At 39.8% G+C, this 21,197-nt stretch overlaps 1 protein-coding gene across 1 annotated transcript; it reads right to left on the bottom strand.

The window, feature by feature from the left end:
* Positions 1–875: 875 nt before the first annotated feature.
* Positions 876–16,891, bottom strand: pde5aa (phosphodiesterase 5A, cGMP-specific, a). Its single transcript, XM_036582870.1, has 21 exons — positions 16,632–16,891; positions 14,706–15,291; positions 12,294–12,383; positions 11,330–11,398; positions 10,704–10,793; positions 9,761–9,898; positions 9,541–9,608; positions 8,522–8,621; positions 8,307–8,373; positions 8,042–8,217; positions 7,115–7,165; positions 5,712–5,858; positions 5,143–5,271; positions 4,651–4,745; positions 4,459–4,546; positions 4,189–4,289; positions 3,254–3,331; positions 2,432–2,495; positions 2,273–2,347; positions 1,144–1,227; positions 876–995 (listed from the first exon to the last, which is right to left on the bottom strand). Exons 1-21 carry the CDS (start codon positions 16,889–16,891, stop codon positions 876–878), a joined length of 2,676 nt encoding a protein of 891 aa, XP_036438763.1.
* Between the last annotated feature and the right edge of the window lie 4,306 nt (positions 16,892–21,197).

Raw genomic sequence — 21,197 nt, 5'->3', positions numbered from 1 at the left:
AAAACAGTGTGCAACGTTTTACAATTACATCGTATTTATACGCATAAATATATGCTGTAATAGGTCAGAGTGGCAGAGCAAGCAGTGACCCATTTAATGAGTACTAAAGTCACCAAACAGACAGTGAGGGGATGTTTCATATTGAAGCTGTACTTTTGCAGAACTTTAATAACTGAACTTAATTATCGAAAGATCAAAATGAAGACAAACTGTTCTCAAGTACACGTCACTCTGAAACTATGAAATAAATTAACAAAACATTGTGTGTGTGCTTCAAGAATTAATTACGTGAAGCGTTTGAAGCCAGTGCACAATAATGACACCTGCTGGTTAAACACATGAACAGCAGCTCTAAATCTACTCTGCCCTGGGGATGTTTTAGAATAAAAGTCCAAACGATCTCTCTAATTCCACCTGCTAGTTTATGGTTAAAAAGAAAGACATCAGCTATTGACACTTAAGTGCAGAGAATAAAATTATTAGCATTGTTTATTCAAAATGTACACATATTTACTGAAACTGTATTTATTTTAAAAAATAAATACACAATTGTAAAGTCTAAATAAAGGCCAGATCTAGCAGTAAAGTACAGAGATGATTTTTTTTAATTCAATTTAAGACAAAAGAAAGGAAAATAACCATCCTCGGCACAATGAAACACATTCATTCACATTCTGACACACTTAGAACATGTTATTATATCACAACATGCACATTAATAAACATAACATTTAACAGATTGTTAATACATCTATACAAAGATGGATGGATGAATGAATCCAGAACAAATATTGCATTTCTACATCTACAGTGAGACACTGATATGATGAGAAAGAAACTAAATGTCTTTATGGACTGAACTGTAGCTCGATCTTTCATTCTTTTACTGCATCCCTCTTTTGTTTTCCTTTTTCCACCAGCATCTGCCACTTCTCTCTATTTTTTGTACAACCATCCTTTAAAGGAGAACAAGATTCAAACAGACTGGACAGGGCCTATAAGAGAGAGAGACAGACCGAGAGAGAAAATACAGTGGGAGAGAGAGATATAAAGGTAATGTAAGAGAGAAAGTGATTACTGAAAGATGGTGATAATAAAAAAATAAAAGCTTTTAATGTGTCTTGTGCTGAAAGAGAGTCTCACCCCATACAGCGGTGAACAGACAGAGTCGATGTACTGGACCTGCAACTCAGCTAAACGAGTGCTGTTCACTCTGTCCATCACAGCCTGACAAAAAACACCAACAGATTGAACGTTACAGAAGTTAGTCGTGTTTAGTTTCAGATCATAACCTGTTCATGCTTACGACTGGCTGAACGTTACTGAAGTTAATTGTGTTTAGTCTAAGATCGTGAACATTTCACACATACAACTAGCTGAACGTTGCTGAAGTTAGACATGTTTAGTTTCAAATCATGAACTCATGTTTATGACTGGCTGAACGTTACTTGAAGTTAATTGTGTTTAGTCTGAGATTGTAAACAGTTCACACTTACGTCTGGCCGAATGTTACTTGAAGTAGTTGTTTTCAGTCTGAGATAACGAACTTTACCTATGTTAATTGTGTTTTGTCTGAGATTGTGAACAGTCTACGCTTTTTACTTGCTGAGCATTGCTGGCGTTGAACATTGAATCATGTTGAATCATGAACAGTTCACACAACTGGCTTAACTTACTGACATTGGCCGATTTCAGTCTGAGATCATGAACAATTCAGACAGTTGAAGTTAGACGTGTTTAGTTTCAGATTGTGAACATTTCACACTTACAACAAGCTGAACATTATTGCCATTAATTGTGTTTAGTCTGAGTTTGGGAACAGTTTACGCTTATGATTGGCTGAGCGTGACTGGCATCAGTCGGGTTCAGTCTGGGATCATGAACAGTTCACACGACTGGCTTAACTTACTGACATTGGCCGATTTCAGTCTGAGATCATGAACAGTTCAGGCTTACGACTGACTGAACATTACTGAAGTTAGACGTGTTTAGTTTCAGATTGTGAACATTTCACACTTACAACTGGCTGAACATTACTGGAGTTAATAGTGTTTAGTCTAAGATTGTGAAAAGTTCACACTTATGACAAGCTGAACATTATTGCCATTAATTGTGTTTAGTCTGAGTTTGGGAACAGTTTACGCTTATGATTGGCTGAGCGTTACTGGCATCAGTCGGGTTCAGTCTGGGATCATGAACAGTTCACACGACTGGCTGAACATTACTAAAGTTAGTGGTGTTAAGACTGACATCATGCACAGTTCAAACTTACGTCTGGCTGAATGTTGAATTCACGTTTCTCTCGGTCTCCTTGTGCAAAGAATTCTTCTGCAACCAGCCTTGCAATCTGTCAACGAATCACAAACATATGTAAATGTGTGTATGTGTGTGTGTATATGTGTGTGTGTGTGAGTTTGTGTGTGTATCTTACTCGTTTTTGTTCTTTCCAGGGTTTGGTGATTGCACACACATCACAGGCCGTCATCAACACCGACCTGTTACACACACACACACACAACGTTTATTCATTTTTTTTCTGCTGAAAACTGAAAGCTGCTGTAAAACACATATAGCTCTCTTGTTCGGCTGTGACAATAAACAAATTTGACAAACCTGGACAAATTTACTTAGAAATATTGTCATTGTTTTACATTAAACATGTTATATATTTTATATTTAAGACACATGTTCAGTTTCTAGTTCCACAAGGAGGGGCGACAAAACCTTGCAGCGTTTTCACAGAGTCTTACAGGGAAACACTAAAACAGAATTTTACAGGAAAATATTTTTAAAAAATGTTATATTTTGGGGTTGAATCAGAGCCCCGAACTCCACTCAGCACTGCTGTAGAGCCTTCATTAGATCTGTAGATCAGTCTTAAAGAGCCTTCAATGACTCTGTGAATCAGCTCTGTAGATCAGCTGTGAAGAGCCTTCATTAGCTCCATGAATCAGCTCTGTAGACCAGCAATGAAGAGCCTTCATCAGCTCTTTGGATCAGCTCTGAAGAGCCTCCGTCAGCTCTGTGTGGAAGTGAGATCACACCACATGCTTCACAGGGAGCTAACAGTAAGTATGAAAGTATTAAAACCAGAACTGGAGTTTCAAACACCTGGACTGGAGCGCAGATGCTCACACATACAAATAGATATAAATACATCCCACTCATTGATTTGATGGCTGTAATCGATAATTACTGACAAACTGATAAGTGGTGTCGGCCTCACTCTGTTTACTGTTCACACTGTGTTTACCTCAGCAGATCTCTGTGCTCCTTGTTCTCCCACCGCAGAGTCTTATTATCAACCAAATGAAAGAACTCAGATCTTCTCCTGAAAACACACACACACACACACACACACACACACACACACACACACACACAGAAATCATCAGAAAAACACATCAAACATCTCCTAAAAAACAAAAAAAACAGACACTCTCTTTAGCATTCTCTCACTATCCTCTCACTCCACTCCCTCCACCCTTTCTCTCACTCTCCTCTCTATCCTCTCACTCTCCTTTTACCATCCACTCTCTCTCCTTCCACCATCATCTCACTCTTCTGGTACCATCACATCACTCTCCTCCCACAATCCTCTCACCCTTCTTTTACCATCCTATCACTCTTCTTTTACCACCCTCTTACTCTCCTCTCTCCATCCTCTCAGTCTTTTTGTACCATCCTCAGTCTCCTTGTACCATCCTCTCACTCTCTTCCCACCATCCTCTCACTCTTCTTTTACCATCCTATCACACTTCTTTTACCACCCTCTCACTCTCCTCTTTCCATCCTCTCACTCTTCTTTTACCATCCTATTGCTCTCCTTTTACCATACTCTCACTCTCATCTCTCCATTCTCTCACTCTCCTTTTACCATCCTATTGCTCTCCTTTTACCATCCTCTCACTCTCATCTCTCCATCCTCTCACTCTCCTTTTACCATCCTATTGCTCTCCTTTTACCATCCTATTGCTCTCCTTTTACCATCCTCTCACTCTTATCCCACCATTCTCTCACTCTTCTTTTACCATCCTCTCACTCTCCTTTTACCATCCTCTAACTCTCATCTCTCCATCCTCTCACTCTTCTTTTACCATCCTCTCCCTCTCTTTTTCCATCCTCTCACTCCAATCTCCTCATTTGATCACTGTCCAGTTATTGTCCATACACTGTGTAGTTACTCACTGTGTGTGAACTGTCAGGTCTGTAGCCAGAATGTTCTTCTCAATCATCCCAATACAGGCTTTATAATCTTCAGCTGCGAGATTACAGAGAATTCTACTGTCCTGAGAGAGAGATAGAGAGAGACAGACATATAGAGAGATAGAGAGAGAGAGAGAGAGAGAGAGAAATTTGGTGTTTATGTGAGTGATGTTAAATAGATTGTTAAATGAGTACACCAGACTGGAGCTGATGGATTGACACACAGGTGGACAAGTGGACAGATGTTCTTACAGGGTTGTTGAGGATGAGCAGACAGATGTTAACATGATGGTGTTCCAGAGTGGAGTGTGTGTAGAGTCGAGATAATGGGTGCTGCGTTCTGAAACACACACACCAACAAAAACACACACACACACACACAGTGATGATATCTGTTATAGATCACTGATGTGTCCATCTCTATGTGTGTTTGTGTGTGTGTACCTGTGTATGTAGGAGTTATTGACACCTCTGTGATCGAGATCATGACTCAAAGCTGAAACCATCAGAGCCAAAATCTCCAAACTGCTTAAATTACTCTGTAAACAAACAAACAAATAAATCTGTAAACAAAAATAAACTTTTTAAATGACTCTGTATACAAAACAAACTACTCAAATTACTCTGTACACAAATAAACAAATGGCTTAAATTACTCTGTAAACAAAACAACCTGCTCAAATTCTCTGCAAACAAACAAACTGCTAAAATGACTCTAAACAAAACGATCTGCTCAAATTACTCTGTAAAGAAATAAACAAACTGCTCAAATTACTCTGCAAACAAATAAACAAACTGCTCAAATTACTCTGCAAACAAATAAACAAACTGCTCAAATTACTCTGTAAAGAAATAAACAAACTGCTCAAATTACTGTGTTAACAAAACACAGAGGACACAGATCTGTTCAAAGCATCACTTTAAAATGTCACTAACCTGAAGCTGCTCTGTTCTTCTGATAATGGCGAACATGCAGTGCGCGGTGCTTAAGGCATGGCTCCAGTTGTGATAGGCTATGTTACTCCTGTAGCCCCTCCTTACGCTCAACACCCACCGACACAGAGTCTAGAAAAGGACAGAACAGAGCTGAGTGCAGATCAGCGCTGTGTTCAGAGTCCCTCTGTTACGGCAGTACTGGGGTGTTCAGTGCTCATAATCTTTCACTTCACAGTAAACACTAACCAGTTAATGAGTTTACCTGAATACAGCATAAGATCGACACTGGAGCTACAAGGCTAAAGTAGCTAAGAAGTAATGGGAACTTACACCTCACCAATTAGCATGGTGCTAACTGCATGCCTAAGTCATTACACACTTCCCTCAAATGGTGTTGAGCTGTTAAATTATTTCAAATAATCAGCTTAAACCAGAGCTAGCTGGTCAGGTTTAAAATTTGGGTTGTAGATTGGTGCTAATTGGTGGAGTTTAAGCTCCCATTTTTGGTGAAACATCACTTTAACCCAGACATCTATAGTTATTTCTTGTGCAGTGTGTTTAGACTGAACCTTATACTCTATGTTGAAGTTCTGCAGCAGGTCAAGGTCCAGGAACATGCGCACAGCAGCCTGAGCGCTAGCAGCCAAAGACAAGCCAGCCTCGCTGAAGCTAAATTCCATCAGCCCTAGAGAGTGCGCTGAAGGAACTGTACACTTCTACAAGAGAGAGAGAGAGAAATGTTTAAAAATGCACACCATTTACAATTTCACACAGAAAGAAGGCCAGGTTCATTCTCGGAGTGCCCAATCCTGATCCTGGAGATCTACCACCCTGCAGAGTTCAGTTCCAATCCTAATCTAACATGACTGATCCAGCTAATAAAGGGCTTTAGGAGTATTTGATAGATCCAGGTTCTGGTTCCACCAACAGGGCTTATGCCTGATTGTAAGCTAAGTCAGTCGTAACTTTCTGGCTGTAACTTTAAGACCGTTGCACCAACTGGTCATAAGCCAAATTTTCACCAAGACCAGATGTAACTTTTACACCTAAAGTCAGGCTAATATAACCCCTTTAAACAAGATATTACTTGGGTCATCAAAGTGCTGCTGCACACCATGATAGTTTCATTTTCTGTTGCTGCTCAAGCCACTTAAACAGCTAACTTCACTAATTACTAACACCAGAGCTGGTTTATGAGGAGCCTGACCACTTCCTATTTCCCCCGTTGTATCAAGAATAGGACTGCAAAATGCCAGATGTTCAGGATATGATTGCATTCTTTTACATTAAAAATGTTTAAGCATTTATAAATTATGATTATGCTCACGTTCCCTATAAACCCATTCATTTTGGACTCGCTCAGGAGCGCCCTCTAGCGTTTGAGAAACCCAGAAGACATTACAGAGACATCACAGAATGAGTAGAAGAAACTGTTGGAAGTCTGCAAATATTCCCATGTATTTTTAATATCTAGTTAAAACTAAAGTGGCTTATTGTTGAATTTTTTTTTTGGGTAAAACATTTTTGCAGGTTTTCCCCACTTGTTTGCCAGCCATCTTATCTATCAGTCCTCGTCCTATATGAAAGTGGCTCAGGTGGGATTTGAGAAGATCAGATTTGCGTGCCCACGCAGCTCTGAAAACATCACATTAGGTTAAAAAATCAGATTTGTGCCACTTCAACCTTGGTAATATAGCTAAGATCTTGAAGTTAGGGTTTGTGTGTGTGTGAAACATCGTGTGAGAGAGATTGGATTTGCAGAAAATGAGGCTTGCAATGGGAACGTAGTCTTAGAACTGTTATAGTTAAGACACGCTGGTGCAACCAGCCTCAGATGTTTTGAACTCTCCAGGACCAGGGCCATGGGGGTATATATTTCAGGAATGTCCACAGATCTTCTGTTGGTCTTAGATTAGGAGGAGAACAGTTTTACACTAATAGACATTTCTGAAAAGGAGACCAAATCAATCACCTCCAGAGCCTCAGCCTCATCCACAGGAGCAGAAATGTGGTAAGAAAGAACCTACGGATGAAAAAACAGACACACAGATAAAGGCGGCTGCGAGTATCAGTGATAGTCTGTACAAGGTTGCTAGTAGACAAGTTTAACCCAAAGGTTTCTGGGAGTTGAAGTCCATATTCTTTTACTCATCGTCAGTTCAGCTACGATGGGTTATTCTGAGAGTCCTTTATAAATTAATTATAGATGATCACATCCTCACAAACTGTGTTCTAAAACAGGTGATTAACACTGTTACAGTTTGGGTTAGGTTTAGGATTAAAGGTTTGGGTTAAAGTTGAACTTTAAATTATGGTTATGTTTACGATTCATGATTAGGGTTTAGTTTGAACGTAAAATTAGAGTTAGATTCAAGATTAAAGATCATGGTTTAGATTAAAATTAAAATTAGGTTTAGGTTTCGGATTAAAGATTAGGTTTTAGGCAGACAAATTAAGCCTAGGATTAGATCTAGGATTAAAAGTTAGGGTTCGGGTTAAAATTAAAATTAGGGTAAGGATTAGGATTAGTTTAGATTGAAGTTAAGGCTAGGATTGAGTTTAGGATTAAAGTTTAGGGTCTATGGTGTTGCCAAGGTCTTAGGGTTGGGTTTGAGTTTATGGTTAGATCATAGTTTAGTAAGTAAGGCTAGGATTATGTCAAGGATTAAAGATCAGGCTTTAGGGTTAGGCAGGTTTAGGATTAGGTATTAGATTGAATGGAATCTGTAGGATTCTATTTGGAGTTCAGTTATATTGGAGATGTTAGAGACAAGGTGAGCATCCACACTGGAATTTAAAAATAAAAGTTGTCAAAATTATTTTAAGGACTTATTTATGATACAATGTTGAATTATTTGAGAGAAAGTGTCAGTGATTGGAATTGGATCTAAGTTTTTACCTCCTCAGTGATGGTCAGTTTGGTGAAGTTTTTCTCGGCTTCTTGCTGGACAGTGTAAGTGTGTAAAGCCAGAGCACAGCACTCTACAAAGGTCTGCAGGAGGCGCTCATCTGCCCTGCTGAAACCACTCCCTTCATCAGAGTCTGTACTGACCTTATTCAGCAGCTCACACACACCTACAAACACACCATAGTCAGGAACACATACAGAATTACAGGTAACTTAAAGCAATAGTTCATTTAAACGTGCAAAGACAGTTTTATACCTAAGACCAGGTTCCTCTGAGAGTCTCTGATTGGAGCACAGATCAAACTCTGAACACCTGCAGCCGTCTGAAAACAGAAAGAGCTTCAGTTTAAACTAAACATATCAACATCACTTTATAAACAGACTGTAAAAGTATTTGTGGATGAAATGTGAAGTCATTTATTTATAAGTATTTATTTACTGATTTATTGTTTATTAGTTTATTGAACTGACCGGTTGAGTCACACTCTTGACGTTAGAGATATTCAGCATTTCATTGGAGTTACGGACTCTCACAGCATACATGTAGGAGACATCATTCACATCAAATTCCCTAAAAATGTATTAGAGGTTATGAAATTCAATGCAAACACAGCACTACCGACATAAACAAACTCAAACACTGTGCAGTCTGGAAAAAAAACAAAGTCACTATTTTCAAATCAGAGATTCAACAACAGTCCAAATACTTATGGAAACTACTGTATATGTACAGTAAAAATGAGCAAAAACTTAGTTTTTATCTAAAAACACAAGAATGTAATTAACAAATATTTACATTTGTATTTTGTGCTTTTTGAGTCTGAGTGTTCAGGAATTTATTTGGATCACTTTGTTTCCATAATATCTTGAGAAATGACATTATGTGAAGCACCTCATTGAACTGACTGACTCAGTAACTCACTGACTGAGTCACTGACTCACTCACTGACTGACTCATTGACTCACTGCCTGACTGTCTGACATTCAATGACTGATTCACTAGCTGACTGACTGTCTGACAGACGAATTGAAGGACTCACCGACTGGCTGGCTGTGAAATTCACTGACTGACTCACTGACTGACTAACTGACAAATTCACTGACTGACTGACTGAATGACTGACTCAGTGACTCACCTGACTCAGTGACTGGTTCACTGACTGACTGATTGACTGACTCACTGACTGACTCTTTGACTCGCTTCACAGACTCACTGACTGACTGACTCACTGAGTGACTCACACTGACTGACTCACTCACTGACTGACTCATTAGTTGCCTGACTGACAAACTCACTGACAGACTCAGCCTGATTGACTCACTGACTGCCTGGCTGTCTGAAAAATTCACTGACAGACTCACTGATTGACTGACTCACTGACAGATTAACTGACTGACTCACCAACTGACTGACTGTTAGCAGGCTGAAATTTCCACAAGGTGGCACTATTAGAACTCTTTTCATGGTTAATTCAACTGGATTTACTGACCTTTTGGAGTGGTGTGTTGAGCGACCGTGGTCAACACGCTCTTCACACACCATCCACGAGAAACACTCCTGCACACACACACACACACACACACACACACACACACACACACAAACACAGTCAAGACTGCCTTTAAAGCATAAACGTTTCAGTCATTCCCACCATCTTAATCACAAACAGAGCCCACTGAAAAATCTGAGAGAAGATTTAGAAGCATTACCCTGTCACTCTGATCTGAAATGAAGATTTTACAGAGTTTCGCTTTAGAAGCCTGCAGGATGACAGCAGACAGTTTACTGAGTAGAGTCTCCAAACATTGATGATGTTCGGTCAGCAGCCGGACCAGTTCCAACAAGACCTGTCAATCAAACCAATCCAACACATTCAATTAAACACAACACAGCCAAAGAAAAACACAACACAGCCAATCAAACCCAACACTGTCAAAGAAACCCAACATGACCAGTCAAGTCCAACATAACCATTCAAATCCAACATATCCAATCAAATTAAACACAATCAAATCCAACACAGCCAGTCAAACACAACATGACCAATCAGATTTAAGACATTAAATCAAACAACACAGGCAATCAAACCAAACTCAACCAATCAAACCAACACAGCCAATCAAACCCAACACTGCCAATCAAATCCAACTCATCCAATCAAACCAACACAGCCAATAAAATCCAACACAGCCAGCCAAACCCAACTCAACCAATCAAACCAACACAGCTAGTCAAACTCAACACAGCCAATCTAACCCAACACAGTCAATCAAACCTAACTCAACCAATCAAACCAACACAGCCAATCAAACCCAATGCAGCCAATCAAACCCAACTCAACCAAACCAACACAGCCAATAAAATCCAACACAGCCAGCCAAACCCAACTCAACCAATCAAACCAACACAGCTAGTCAAACTCAACACAGCCAATCACACCCAACACATCCAATCAAACCAACACAACCAATCAAACCCAACACATCCAATCAAACCAACACAACCAATCAAACCCAACACAACCAATCAAATCAACACAGTCAATCAAGCCCAACTCAACAAATCAAACTAACACAGCCTTTGTGGCGACTCTGGCGGGTTTGAAGTTAGGTCAGAAAACAGGTTAAGTTTACATGTTAAGTAGTAGTTTACCTGGTTGTGGTGGCGCTCCTGTTCAAACCTTTCAGTGAGCTGTTTATTTTCCAAAATCACTCCTAACAAAGCCAAGTGTGATGACAGGACCTAACCAACAACAAAAAAACAGCACCAACACAACATTGATTTGTTAAAAAAAAGCAAATGCACAAAAATTAAATAGCCACAGTATCATAGACATACTCATTACTCTGCTGAGGAACACTGTGATCATCAGGCTCATGCACAGGCATTTTGGGGGGCTCAAGAGTAAAAAGGGCAACCTGGACATTAATTAATTTTGATTCAATTTACAGCATATTGCAAACACTCTTGTGAGAGACAATGTAAAAGCTGGTGTTAAAACTATAATGCTAAGGTTATTGCTTGAGCAGCGATTTGAACCTCAACTTCCATCATTTAAGCCCAAATTGTTACCCATGATGCTAATCACTGTGACTTGAGTTATAACTATTTAAAAGTTGCACAGTGTCTGCTATATTAGCTGTTTCTTACAAGAGAAACTTATTAGCAACACTTACTGAAAAAACATAAATTAACAGCAGTGATTATCAGTGCTTTATTGGCAGGATTTCCAGCGCTGTGATAATGTGTGTACTTGTACAGTCTGAGGGCAAACACACCTTCTCATCTTGCTTTGAGAAAAAACAGGCTGTTCCCGTCTTGTTCACTGCCATGACAACACCAATAACCTGCCGGAAAAAAATCACATTTAAGCCAACATAGCATAATAACCATATCATTTAATATGTAATATTTAATATTTAGCCCTGTGATGGACTGACAACCCGTCCACAGTGTTTCCTGTCTTCCGCCCAATGATCACTGGGCTCCAGCATCCCCTGTGACCCTGAAGGATATACGGCCTAGATAATGTGCGTGTGTGTGTGTTTAATATTTATTTACTATTATTTTTTATTATTAACCACAGATTCTCACTCCTGTGTTATATTCGATGTTTCTATATCTGTTTCTTTATGATAAGATTATGATAATATCATATGATGATATGATCCAGCGCAGAAATACCCTTCAAACATTTCCTGAATCTGTAGAGTCGCCCTTTCCATTCCATCTTATCACGAGATCATACGCGACTCACATCTGGAGTTATGAGCCTATGAAGAGGGGCTGAGATACACATCATCTGCCTCTCACTGTGTGGAACTGGTGGATCCGTCTACATTCTGTGTGAAACTAACCAATAGACACTCAGGAAATCCACATCAGAGACTCATGTGAAATGGAGTCCAGAGAGTTTACAGCTGCTGAAGTTGCTGCAGCGGTTTTGAAAAAGTAGTGATGAAGATAACGGAGCATTTTGATTTGAAACATATGACTATTGTGTTGTATTAAGATCCTTCAAAGGAAGATTTAAGAAAATATGCACAAATCAAGAATGTGACCTCAGACCCCAGAAGTTTAAGACTGATCCTTATGTGTTTTGAAATTTTCTGCAGAATATCTAGATCTAAACATTCATGTTAACATTACAGTTAGTATGACCTGCTGACCTCACCATTCTAGTTTGGATTAGGCCAACTTTAGATGCTAGTGCTAACATTAGGTTTAGTGTGATCTGCTGACCTCAGCATGCTGGTTTTTGATGGGTACACTCAGGATGCTCTTAGGTCTGCAGGCTGCTGGTTCATCCACTCCTATGTGATATCGCGTGTCCTATGCAATACAAACACAAATTTTCTTAGCAAACAAAGCAAAACAGTCAAACAAGACTTATGAATATTACTGTGCAGTGTTCTACTCAAAAGTCTTGGTTGATTAGAAAAGGAAAAGGAGTTGATTTGAAAAATTCTGAAATGTTGACCTTGATGCACCACTCAGGACCTACATTCTTCAAAAACTATCCCATAAAAATCATGTTACATCAAACAATTCTTGCCAAAAGAAATAAACTTTAGTGTAGTTGTAAGATGACATATCTAAATCACATAAATAAAACTACTATTACTTCTAATACTATTTTAAGTGCAGGGATAAAACTGGACTAGAGTGAAATCTCCACTGTATGTCATAAACAAAACATTTGTCAAGTTGATCCCAGGAACCAATTAAGGAAGGTGTCATTACTGCCAGAGAAGGCATTACCAAGTACTGACTGAATGTCTGCATGTACTACAGTAATTCTAATGGTGAATGCCATTGTGCATTGTTGAAATGAGGAATCTATATGCTGATAAACGAGCCATTGTCACAAACAAGACAAACAAGACTAGTTCTACATCGGCAAAGCAACGAGACAAGGCTGCCAACTATCCCATACTTGTTCTACCTCTATGCAGAACATATAATTTGAGATGCAAGGCTGAAAGAAGATAATCAAGGTTTCAAGATTAGTGGAACAAACATCAGTAGCCTTTGATATGCGGGTGGCACTCATACTGAAAATATTATAAAGAATGTTCTTGTGAAGAACATTAAGGAACAAAGTGAAACGATATGACTTTAGCTCAGTCTGAAGAAAACAAAGGTTTTAACAACAGGAAAGAGCGCTAAATTTCCTGTAGAAAACTGTACTTTTTGTAGAAGTGGAGGGCAGCTTTTGCTTACTTGGGTCAACCATTAACAACAGAAGATCCAGCAGTCAAGAAATACGACACAGACACTTGGTAGAACAATGATGTTTCTTTTCAAACAAATATCATAAGAGTCCAAGCCATGGACTTTTCCACCATTCTTTAGACTTTTGAGAGGACTTTGAAAGGCAAGAAAACAATTGTTGGCTAAATCAGGCTGAACTGCTAACTTCAAGCCCAGATATTCAAGCTGATGCTCTTATTTTAGATATATTACGGTAAAACAGCAAGAAGACCACCAGCTCTGAGATGGATGGAGACTACCAGCCAAGGCTGAAGACCCAAACAGAAGACAAGACATTCTGGAGAAATATTATCTGTATGGTCACTAGGAGTCAGAACCAACTTGATGACACTGAATAATAATAATAATAATAATAATAATAATATTAATAATAGTGCTAATGTAGAATGAGGGTAAGAAAAGGCTACGTTAAAACTGGCTGCTTATGTGAGGTTACATTAGAGCTGGGGGTAGGGTTAGGGTTAGCCTAATGTTGGGGAAGGGTGAGGTTAAGGTTGGTCAGGAGGCCAGGGTGGGGTTATGGTACATTATGTCTATGGTTAAAGTAGGTACATTTGGGGTTACTGCAAGGATGTTTTATTTTATAGGAGAATTATTGCATAAGGTGGAGTATAGGTTATATTTAAGGGTAGATAGTTAAGGTGGGTTTAGATTAGACCAGGGCTAGGACAGGAAAACTGGAACCTGACATGAACTGCTGAGGTCGTGTAATGTCATGTTCTTTCTGTGTGAGAGATAAAAGTTAAGATCTTTTCCACAGACACCTCCATCCTTTATCCAGACTAAACATATCTCAGTTGGCTGTCTGGCAGAAACTGGGATTAGAGGCTAAATGTAGATCAATGAAGGATTCCCCTCTAGCTATCCCATGATCTTACTTTTTACCTTTCACACTCCCCTTGTCTGACCTTTTGTCCACATACTTTTTCCTACAAGCTCTACTAATCTAAACAAACTTTTAAAAGCTAAGAAATCTATAAAATATCTATAAAACATAAACAAGTAATATAAGGTTTGGTTTTGTAAATCAATTTGCAAATCTCTAATTCTAATTGTGTAATATGTTGCTTGAAACACAAACACTGTGTTGTACGATGGTATAACTTACTGTGCATTGTTCAAGGCAGCAAATAGACTGTAACCAGACTAGCAATGAGATTCTAACTACACCAGCAATGAGACCATAACCAAATCAGCAATAAGACCATAGCCAGGCCATCACCAAGACCCTAACGAGACTAGCAATGAGACTCTAACCAGACAATTCAAATCTTGTCAACTGCAAGATTTTCATTATGTAGATGGACTTTATTTGAACAGATCTAAAGTAGAAATAGTCTTTATTGCAGGTGTGCTGCTTATGCATTTGTCGATGATTACCTCATAAGCATCTGAAATATTCAAAGGCCACCCTGTGCTGACTACATATCCCATTATGCTTCTCTCCCAGTCTGGGTGTGTGTGGTTTTGGGTCTTTTTTGTTTGGAAGAAAGGTCCCAGAACTCGACCACCAGCCTCATCTGTGGTTGTCATGGCAAGGCAGCAGCGTTCAGCTGCAACAATATCACAGATGTGCACCAAGACCTTGTTACAGATTTCCTGGCACTTCAGATGACTGGCTCTGCCTCCCAACAGCCCCATCATCCAGTCACAGCACTTGCCTAACCCACAAGGCCCAGCAGAGCATGGCGATCTTCCTGGTCGTGGTTGGTGGTACTGATGTGTGATGGAAGATTCTGGAAACAGCAGTGATCTCACTAAATGACCCCCACTGCTGTCTTCAAAATGATTTAGAGATAAACACAACCATGGTCTCTCCAGTGCTGCAGGGGGCACAAGTCTACAGGAGGATCCGCATGGAGGGTGGGAGTCCCTGCGCCTGCCTTGTAGAAGCATGCTCAACTCGGGGTGCATCCGAACCCAGCCAGACATCTTTACAAAACGAAGGTTCTCCCCGCAGGACCTCCTAACGGAAAAGAAATAAGATTGTCAGCAAAAAACTGACTGCACTGTAATGACCCCATACAGTACTGTATTGTGCTGACTGTACTGTAATGACCCCATACAGTATTGTATTGTACTGACTGTACTGTAATGACCCCATACGGTATCATACCGTAATGACTGTAATGTAGTGACTATACTGTAATGACCCCATACAGTATTGTATTGTGCTGACTGTACTGTAATGACCCCATACAGTATTGTATTGTACTGACTGTACTGTAATGACCCCCTTCGGTATCATACCGTAATGACTGTAATGTAGTGACTATACTGTAATGACCCCATACAGTATTGTACTGTACTTACTGTACTGTAGAAACCCATACAGTATTATACTGTTATGACCCAGAGTACTGTACTGTAATGACCCCATACAGCATTGTACTGTACTGACTGTGCCATAAAGACCTATACAGTATTCTACTGTAATGACCCAGAGTACTGTATTGTAATGACCCCATACAGTATTGTACTGTAATGACTCTACTGTAATGACTATACTCTAATGACCCCATATAGTATTGTACTGTATCGACCGTACTTTAATGACCCCATATAGTATTGTACTGTAATGTGCCCATACATTATTGTGCTGTACGGACTGTACTGTAATTACCCAATACTGCATTGTACTGTACTGACTGTACTTTAATGACCCCATACAGTATTCTACTGTAACATGCACATACAGTATTGTACTGTACTAACTGTATTGTAATTGCCCAATACAGTACTGTACTGCTGTGTATACCCGTAGAATATTTAACTATCCTGACTACTGTACAATATTGTACTGTAATGACTGTACTGTAATGACCAATACAGTATTGTACTGTACTGACTGTACTGTAATGGCCTCATACAGAATTATACTGTAACAACCAATACAGTATTGTACAGTACTGACTGTACTGGAGTGGCCTTATACAGAATTATACTGTAATGACTGTACTATAATGACCAATATACTATTGCACTGTACTATATTGTTCTGTACAGTATAGACCCCATACAGTATTATACTGACTGTACTGTAATGACCAATACAGTATTGTACTGTACTGACTACTGGAGTGGCCTCATACAGAATTCTACTGTAATGACTGTACTGTTATGACCAATACAGTATTGTACTGTACTATATTGTTCTGTGCAGTATAGACCCCATACAGTATTATACTGACTGTACTGTGTTGACCAGTACAGTATTGTACTGTACTGTAATGGCAAATACATTATTGTACTGAACTCACTGTACAGTAATGCTCCCTTGCTACAGTGTAGATGTCTGTAAGTGACTTGTACCTTGGACTGTTGATAGTCTCTGAGTGGTCTTCTGACCATGACTCCTGTATCTCCACTGGCCCCTCCAGGGCCTTTCGGAAGCCCCACTGCCCAGTTTTAGCTTGTAAGCTCCACAGAGGAGGGAGAACCTTTCCACTCTGCCTGTCTTCCTTCTTCTTCTTCTTACTCCTCTGTGTAGTCTCTGGGGAAGGGTGTGGGGGGGTCTTGGGGTCCACAGGGCTCCTGACCTGGTTTTCTGTGTGTAGGCACGGCATGATATCCCCTTAGAATGATGATGAGAAAAACAGACCAGCTCTATACACCACTCAGGACAAAACACACAATCCGTAACGAGAGGAAAGCAGACGGAAAGGGAGGACGAGGTGCAGGATGAAGAGCAGAATGAAGAGCAGAATGAAATATTTAACTAAAGCTCTACCCACCTCTTCACTCCACAGAGTCACACCAGGTCCACTAATCTGCTGCATGAAGTTAATCCGTCAGAGCGAATCTGCATCACTGCAGCCAAAGGTTATTTTGTCCGTTCAGAGAAGTGGATTATGGTGCAGCGCTCTGCTAATGACCGCCGTCTCTCTTTCTCTCTCTCTCTCTGTCTCTCTGGGACTCACTCCAGGTTCCAAAAACACTCACAGACAGATGGACAAAGATAAATCAAGGAACTAGGACAACAGCAGATTAGCTGTATAAATAATACTGTAATTATTTGTTAAAACCTGACAAAGTGTTAAACGGTCAGTTTACTTGTCTTACTTGCCTTATATTCATATTGTTTCATTTAAGAAGTTAATTGATAAAAATGCAAATTAATAAAATCAAGCATTAGCAAAACAAATTCATGCATGCTATTGAGGAAAATAAGAATGTGAGAAAAGAACTGCATAGTTTTTGTCATCGACCTCAGTTCTGAAATTGGAGGATCTATCTGCAGTTTTTTGTCCTCACTGAATCTCATGGAGATCTGAGAGGATCTACTGAGCATGCTGTTTCTGCACGTGTTTAAATCTGTGCTAACTGCAGAAATGAGTTTCTTTCTATGTGCAATTAGAAAATATACTGGATCCAGACAGTCCTTCAGTCAGTGAACTCTACAGGTGTACAGTGTATTCATGTTATGACTTGGTCTCAGGTCAGACTGTAACTGACCGGTGTGTGTGTAAAAAAATGATAAAAATTGAGTGTATTATGCACAAATGAAAGTGCTAACATCACTTTGGACTTCATGTTTGACTACAATAAATAAATTTCATACAAACCTGAAAGTCACAGTTTGACCCTACATCAAATACAAAATAAAAAGGATCTCTTAATCGTGCTTTTCCAGAGCAAACACAAACAACTCCTCACTAAACCCAAATGCTAATCACCCACCAAACCCAAACGCTAACTCCCTACCCAACCCAAACACTAACTCCCTACCCAACCCAAACACTTACTCCTGCCCAATCCCAAACAGTAACATGCTACTAAACCCAATTAAAACTCTTCATCAAACTCCAAACTCAAATGCTAACTCCCTACCAAATCCAAACAGTAAGTTCCTAATAAACCCAAATGCTAACTCCTTAAAAAAACCCAAATGCTAACTTTCAATCAAACCTTAACTACTAAGCAAACCGAGGAAAGACTTCCCACCAAAATCTAACCTCCTAACAAATCTAAATGTTAACTCCCCACTAAACCCAAACACTAACTCTCTACCAAACCCAAATACTAACTTCCCATCAAACCCAAACACTAACTCCCTACCAAACAAAAACACTTAATTTCCTACCAATCCTGAACTGTAGCATGCTACTAAACCCAAATGATAATTCCTCATCAAACTCCAAACTCAAATGCTAACTCCCTACCAAACCCAAACACTAAGTTCCTACCAAGTGCTAACTACTTACAAAAACCCAAATGCTAACTTCCAACCAAACTACTAAGCAAACAGTACCATGCTACCAAACCCAAACACAAACTTCCAACCAAACCCAAATGCTAACATGCTACAAAACCCACATGCTAACTCCCTACCAAACCCAAACACTAACTCCTTATGAAAACCCAAATGCTAACTTCCAACCAAACCTAAACAGGAACACTAACGTCCTACCAAATCGAATGCTAACTTCCTCCCAAATCCAAACAGTAACATTTTACCAAACCAAAACACTGACTTCCTACCAAATCAAATGCTAACTCCCTACAAACCCAAACAGAAACATGCTACCAAACATAAACTCCTTACAAAAATTCAAATGCTACCTCCCAACCAAATGCAAATACTAACTCCCCACCAACCCAAATGCTAACTCGCTACCAAAGTGATGATTGAGATGAGGTGACTTCTGTTATGTCTTCCCTCCAGGTGGCATAACAACAAAGACTTGTCCAGAAGATGGCAGCTCAGAGTGCTTTACAGAAAGGTGATAAAACTACAAAAGAAACTATGAATATTAATTTAATATGATATAAGACAATAACACAGATCAGATTAAAAAGATAAACACCAAAGAGACATAGAGTTTTAATGAAGCACTGAGTTAAAGAGCTGCATTTTCAGATGTTTATTAAAAGTGAGCTCTAAACTTTGACTGTCTAATAAAAAGTGGACCGAGCTCCATGATTTCTGTATTTTATGGAAGGTGTTTGCAGAAGGTCAGTATCTGTGGATCTAAGATCATAAACAGACAGACATGCAGGAGCTTTAAGGTCATTTAGAGCTTTAAAAACCAGCAGCAGAGCTTTAAAGCCTTCTGTATGAGTTGTAGAGGATGGATTGTTTTCTCCAGTAAGAAGATCATTACAGTGATCAACTCTGCTGGAAGAAACGCATCAACAAGTTTCTCTGCGTCGCTCTGAGAAAACTCCGAGGAACTTTACTGATATTTCTCAAATGATAGAAAGCTACTTTAGTGACTGTGTTTGCATGCAGGATGTAATGCAGCTCAGAGTCTAAGATCACACCCAGGTTTTGTACATGAAGCTAAAGAGCAAGGCTTTAGTACCAATGATCTCACACACACCTTCTAAGCCACTTATCCTTCTGGGTCATGGGAGGAGCTGGAGCCTATCCCAGCAGTCATTGGGTGGAAGGCAGGATACACCCTGGAGAGATCACCATTGCAGGGCAGACAAACATATACATTCACACCTAGGGGCAATTCAGCGTGTCCAATCGGCCTGACTGCATGTCTTTGGACTGTGGGAGGAAACCCATGCAGACACAGGGAGAACATGCAAACTCCACACAGAAAGGACCCCACTCGCCCGGCCGGGGAATTGGACACAGGCCCTTCTTGCTGCGAAGCGATAGCGCCACCCCCTGCGCCACAATTTTGTAACATTAACTAAAACATATTGGACACACAACTGGTCAGCCTGTTGACAGGGTCTTGATCATCAAAAGGAATGGAAAAATACAATTGTGTATTGTCAGTACAGCTATGAAAATTGATGTGTTTCCTAATGATATGACTTAGAAGTAACATGTGTAAAAAGAAAAGCAAAGGCCCTAAAATTGAACCTTATGGGACACAATAAATGTTAAATGTTTTTGTTTATTGATTTCCCAGTGAAACCAAAAACTATCTATTAACTAAATATGATTTAAACCATTCTAAAACTGTGCCTGAGAGGCCAACCCATTCAAGATGTTGGATTAGAATCTTGTGATCAATGGTATCAAAAACTGCATTATATAAACTAATGAAAGGATTGAATAGCAGAACATTCTGATGTCCTGTCATAGTTCTCCCTGTTAGAGTCAGATGGTTCCTCAGCAGTGGCATGTGGCCACAAGTCGTCAGCTTCAGAAGTCTAGGTGCCTTTGCTTCTGCTCCACACAAAAAGAACCTTCTTCAGATCAGTGACTGAGTAAACAGCACAGATGTTTAGCCTGTCTAGCAGCATGTGGAAATCCTGGAGCTTGTTTTTGATGCTGTGGTCAAATGTCTCTGTTACAGTCAGATTGGCAGTGCTACTATTTCTACAGTGTTCTACTATCAAAGTTGCCTGTGCTTTCAAACATTCTTCACATCTTAACAAATCACACAGACCACAGAAACACTCTACAGGAGATTCTTCTAACACTAACCATCATCTAGTCTCAGGAGTCTTTACTCTGTTTGAGTTTCCTCTGTCAAACACACTTGACAAACATGAACTCTTCTATCTTGACTTTACTGAGTGGCTCAGAGAAGGACGGGTTCATCTTTTGAGTATTGGTTCCTCTCAGTGGTTCTCTTTCATGCTTTTAGAGGAACGTCCCCATACTGAACATGCAACTGTGGAACAATGAGCCCCCTCCTGGCCTGCACTGGACGGGGATCAGAGCAAGATCCCCGTCCAGAGTGAGCTACTCATGCTGGTACTTAAAGAAGAGTCAGCAGGCTATTCAAGACTAAGACATCTAGAAGAAAACATTAAACTTGTGGAAAGAAGTATTCTAGTAAAGACTGAGTAAGTGAGGGACACATGAAACTGACCCTTCAGACTTTTTCATGTAACTGGGAGAATCAGAAACATGACAAACACTGATCACACTGCTGTAGCAGACCGGTTCACCCAGTTGGT

Source organism: Colossoma macropomum, unplaced genomic scaffold, assembly GCF_904425465.1.
Source record: "Colossoma macropomum unplaced genomic scaffold, Colossoma_macropomum, whole genome shotgun sequence".
NCBI lineage: Eukaryota > Metazoa > Chordata > Actinopteri > Characiformes > Serrasalmidae > Colossoma > Colossoma macropomum.
The sequence above is the reverse complement of the archived record's forward strand: the minus strand, read 5'-3'. Positions and strand labels throughout refer to the sequence as shown.